The sequence below is a fragment of the Pinus tabuliformis genome, chromosome 7 (assembly GCF_031772625.1).
Source record: "Pinus tabuliformis cultivar Carrire ecotype Pingquan chromosome 7, CPIR1, whole genome shotgun sequence".
In the NCBI taxonomy this organism is placed as follows: domain Eukaryota; kingdom Viridiplantae; phylum Streptophyta; class Pinopsida; order Pinales; family Pinaceae; genus Pinus; species Pinus tabuliformis.
The window spans coordinates 1,458,760,922-1,458,764,364 of NC_142293.1; the positions used below are offsets into that span (position 1 = coordinate 1,458,760,922).

A 3,443-nucleotide genomic window follows, 5' to 3' on the forward strand; every position below is an offset into this window, starting at 1 on the left:
TAACAAACCTGACGAATGTTTTTTTCAGCACGAAAAAAGCAGTATATATTCATATTGTATATTCAACAAGATGGCTTTACATAGACAGTTGTGCGGATTCCCCACACCCAGCAAAAAGACAGAATTTAAGATGTATGTCTGGAATATATACAAAATATTCTGATGGAATATAGAAGCATATGATCATCAGCTATTGACAAAACTGTGTTAATGACAGCAGAGGATATATATGTGCATACCTGGCTGTGTATGACCCGAAATATCTCAGAGAGTAAGAAAATACAAACCATATAAAACCATTGCTTTTGATTTATATTTCAGGAAGACAGAAGTCCTGAATCTGAAAACAGCAGCTTGCGATTTTAATCTGCATTCTCCACACACCTTGGGGAGAATTTAGGCCTTGTTTGGATAATGCATCAGCTTCGCTGTTGTTTGATCTGGCTGTATGAGAGATAGTATAATTCTTCTTGTTGTTCCATAAAGAAGTAATTCTGTCCAGCCATCCAGCAAGATGGATATTTTCAATGTTGTGCTTTGACAGAACATAATCAGTAATTAACTTTGAGTCTCCATATATATGCAGCTCCGGGATGTCTAGGAAAGAACAAAAAGATAGAAGTCCCGCCAATGCCACGGCCTCAGCTCTGTTGTTGGAACCCTTTCCAGCATTCCAATAGATTCCATAAGACTGTTCCTCTGTTGTCTTGATGAAGACACCACATGCGCTCGTCCCCTGTTGAGCAGCTCCATCAAAATATGCACATGGAGGATCCATGGACTTCCTTGCCGGATGGTCCCTATCGCCCCCGTGTCTGTTGTCTTTTGTTGTGTTGATTTTCCTTTTACTGCTCTAAATTTGTCCAGCCATATCCAGGGTGTAGTATTGGGATATGATAGACGACACAACAGTGGAAATGGGTTCCATTTTAGCATCAAAGAGCCTGCTGTTTCGCCATTTCCAAATAGTCCAAATTGTCAATAAAGGAATAAGCCTCCATCCCTTGTACATGGAGCTCCAGCTTTTGAAGGCTGCAGGAATAGAAGAGAATGAGCCGTGTGTGAAACCAAAATGAGCCGCTATATTTTCCCATATTGGCCGAACCTGAGAGCATGTAAGAAATAGATGAAAATTACTTTCAGAATAGTTCCGACACAGGAGGCAGATTGCAGGCCCTTGCCAGTTCCTTTTTTGCAAATTTACCCACGTGAGGTTCTTATCATGGAACACCAGCCAAGCAAATATAATAATCTTCGTGGGACATCCTGTTTTCCAGAAAGCAGAGGGAAAAATGTCTCTGTTAGAACCCGGCTCCAAGGATAAAAGTTGTTGGTATGTTAATTTAACCTGAACAGTCGAGGTTCCGCCCGGGCCATTCCATATGAGAAAATCGTGGTCAGCCGAGCGATATATACCATGGGCACGAAGCAATAATATAACATCATTCCATTGAGACTTTAAGTCCTCTCGCAGTTGAAGTTCCTCCGCTGATTTCCACAAAGGGATGGCTCCCTCCCATTTACTTATAACGTTGGCCCAAAAGAAATAACCACGACTATGGAGCGCTTTCAGCAAGGATGGACTTATTTGAATTCTCCCAACACCGCCAGCTATCACATCCTGTCCAATTATTAGTTTTGCACCTGTCTGGAATTTCCAAATGAGGTTTTGTCTAAAAAATGGTTCCAATTTCCTGAAACCTCTCCATATAGCGGATCCATGAGGGACCCCTAAATGATTTTTCCGGATCCAGAATGACATGTCTCTATTGTTCATGTATTTAGCGCGCATTGCCTTGCTCCATATGGAGTTTCCCATAATAGCTTTCCACATCGACTTGCATAGCAGTGCCTTCCGGAATTTTGATAAGTCTAAAATGCCCCATCCTCCCATATGTTTAGGCCGGGTCAGAGCAGAAAGTCTGGCAAGATGATATTTAAATTGGTCCTTCTTGCATCCCCATATAAAGCTGGCAATCATCCTGTTCATGTTGTTTATAATTGCAGATGGAATATAGAACAAGTGTGCCCAGTATATCATAGTTTGAACAAGGACGGTTTGGGTCAGAATCAAGCGTCCTCCTTTTGAAAGGTAGGTGTGCTCCCAAGCAGCAATTTTCTTATAAAAAAGGTCTATTATCCAAGACCAGTCCTTCACCCGATACCCAATAGCCTTCAGGTTAAACCCCAAATATTTAAAGCCGTTCTAGAGGGGATTGACTTTAATATTGAATAATTGGGAAAGGAAGATAATTAAATTCCCATTTATATCTTGGACATAAAAGGAAGATTTACCTTCGTTAATATACATACCAGTTGCGCTTTGAAATCTACCCAAGATCTTGTGAAGGCAAATCTAGGAAGCTCTGCATAGCATAGCGGCAATGAGAATGTCGTCGACAAAAAGGTTGTGAGATATGGTTATCCCTCTACAAATAGGAAGGGGCCGACAGGTATTTTGTTGTATCGCCCGCTTGATATGGAGACTGAGAGAGTCCATTGCAAGTATGAAAAGCAGGGGGATAAGGAACAACCTTGCCTAAGCCCTCTGGCAGCTTTAAAAAATGACGAATGTTGCACGTTGAGGAAGCCACTTTACGGAATTGGATGGTTTCTTTGTCGTTCCCTTTGGTGAGGAAGCTTTATATTTGGCGTATTGTTGGATCAATACTGATCTTGGTATATTGATGTGGACTTTTAAATACTAATCTTGATATATTGATGTGACTTCTTCATAATCTTGAATTTGTTTGTTTATTTAAAAATATATTTTAAATAGCGAAAAATCATGATTTTATTTAAAATTGTATTATATGTTCTAATTTAATTTAAAGAAAAATATTATATAATGAGGTCTCCTATATATTAAATTTTACTTAAATTTAGAAATTGTTTTAGTTTCAACTGTAATTATATATAAACATGATAACTTTGTCATTGAAAACCATGTTAATTAAAATAATTTATGTGAATTTATTAGTTATTGGGAGATCATATCACTTAATGTATATTTAAATTATATGGTTGATGGTTGATAAGGGAAAAAAAATTATTCCAATGGTACACCGCGTTGTCCACTGGTAGCGTAGCTGTTAACAAACCTCATCGTTGACCGAGTGATGTTGCAAGTTGAGAAAGTTACTTTACTGAATTTCGTGGTTTCTTTGTCGTTTCCTTGGGTGAGGAAGTGAGAGATCAGGGATATTTTTCCTTCGCATATTTTTGGATAAATGTTTGGTATTGGGATTTTGACGTAGATTTTTTCATAATTTTCAATATATTTTAAATAATAAAAATATGATTGTTTTTATTTAAAATTTTATTATTTAATTTTAATTAAAAAATAAAAACATGGCGTGATATAATTATTTAAATTTGTAAGAGGTTAATTTTTTATGGAATTATAGTTTATTAAAAATAATTATGTTTTTTTAAATAATTAG

At 37.3% G+C, this 3,443-nt stretch overlaps 1 protein-coding gene across 1 annotated transcript; it reads right to left on the reverse strand.

The window, feature by feature from the left end:
* Positions 1-310: 310 nt before the first annotated feature.
* On the reverse strand, positions 311-778 carry LOC149253269 (uncharacterized). Its single transcript, XM_089454417.1, has one exon. The coding sequence runs from the start codon at positions 776-778 to the stop codon at positions 311-313; it is 468 nt and encodes a 155-aa protein (XP_089310543.1).
* Positions 779-3,443: the final 2,665 nt, after the last annotated feature.

Excerpts from the sequence above, each read along its gene's own strand:
- LOC149253269 (XM_089454417.1), bottom strand. The coding sequence starts at position 778 with ATGGATCCTCCATGTGCATATTTTGATGGAGCTGCTCAACAGGGGACG.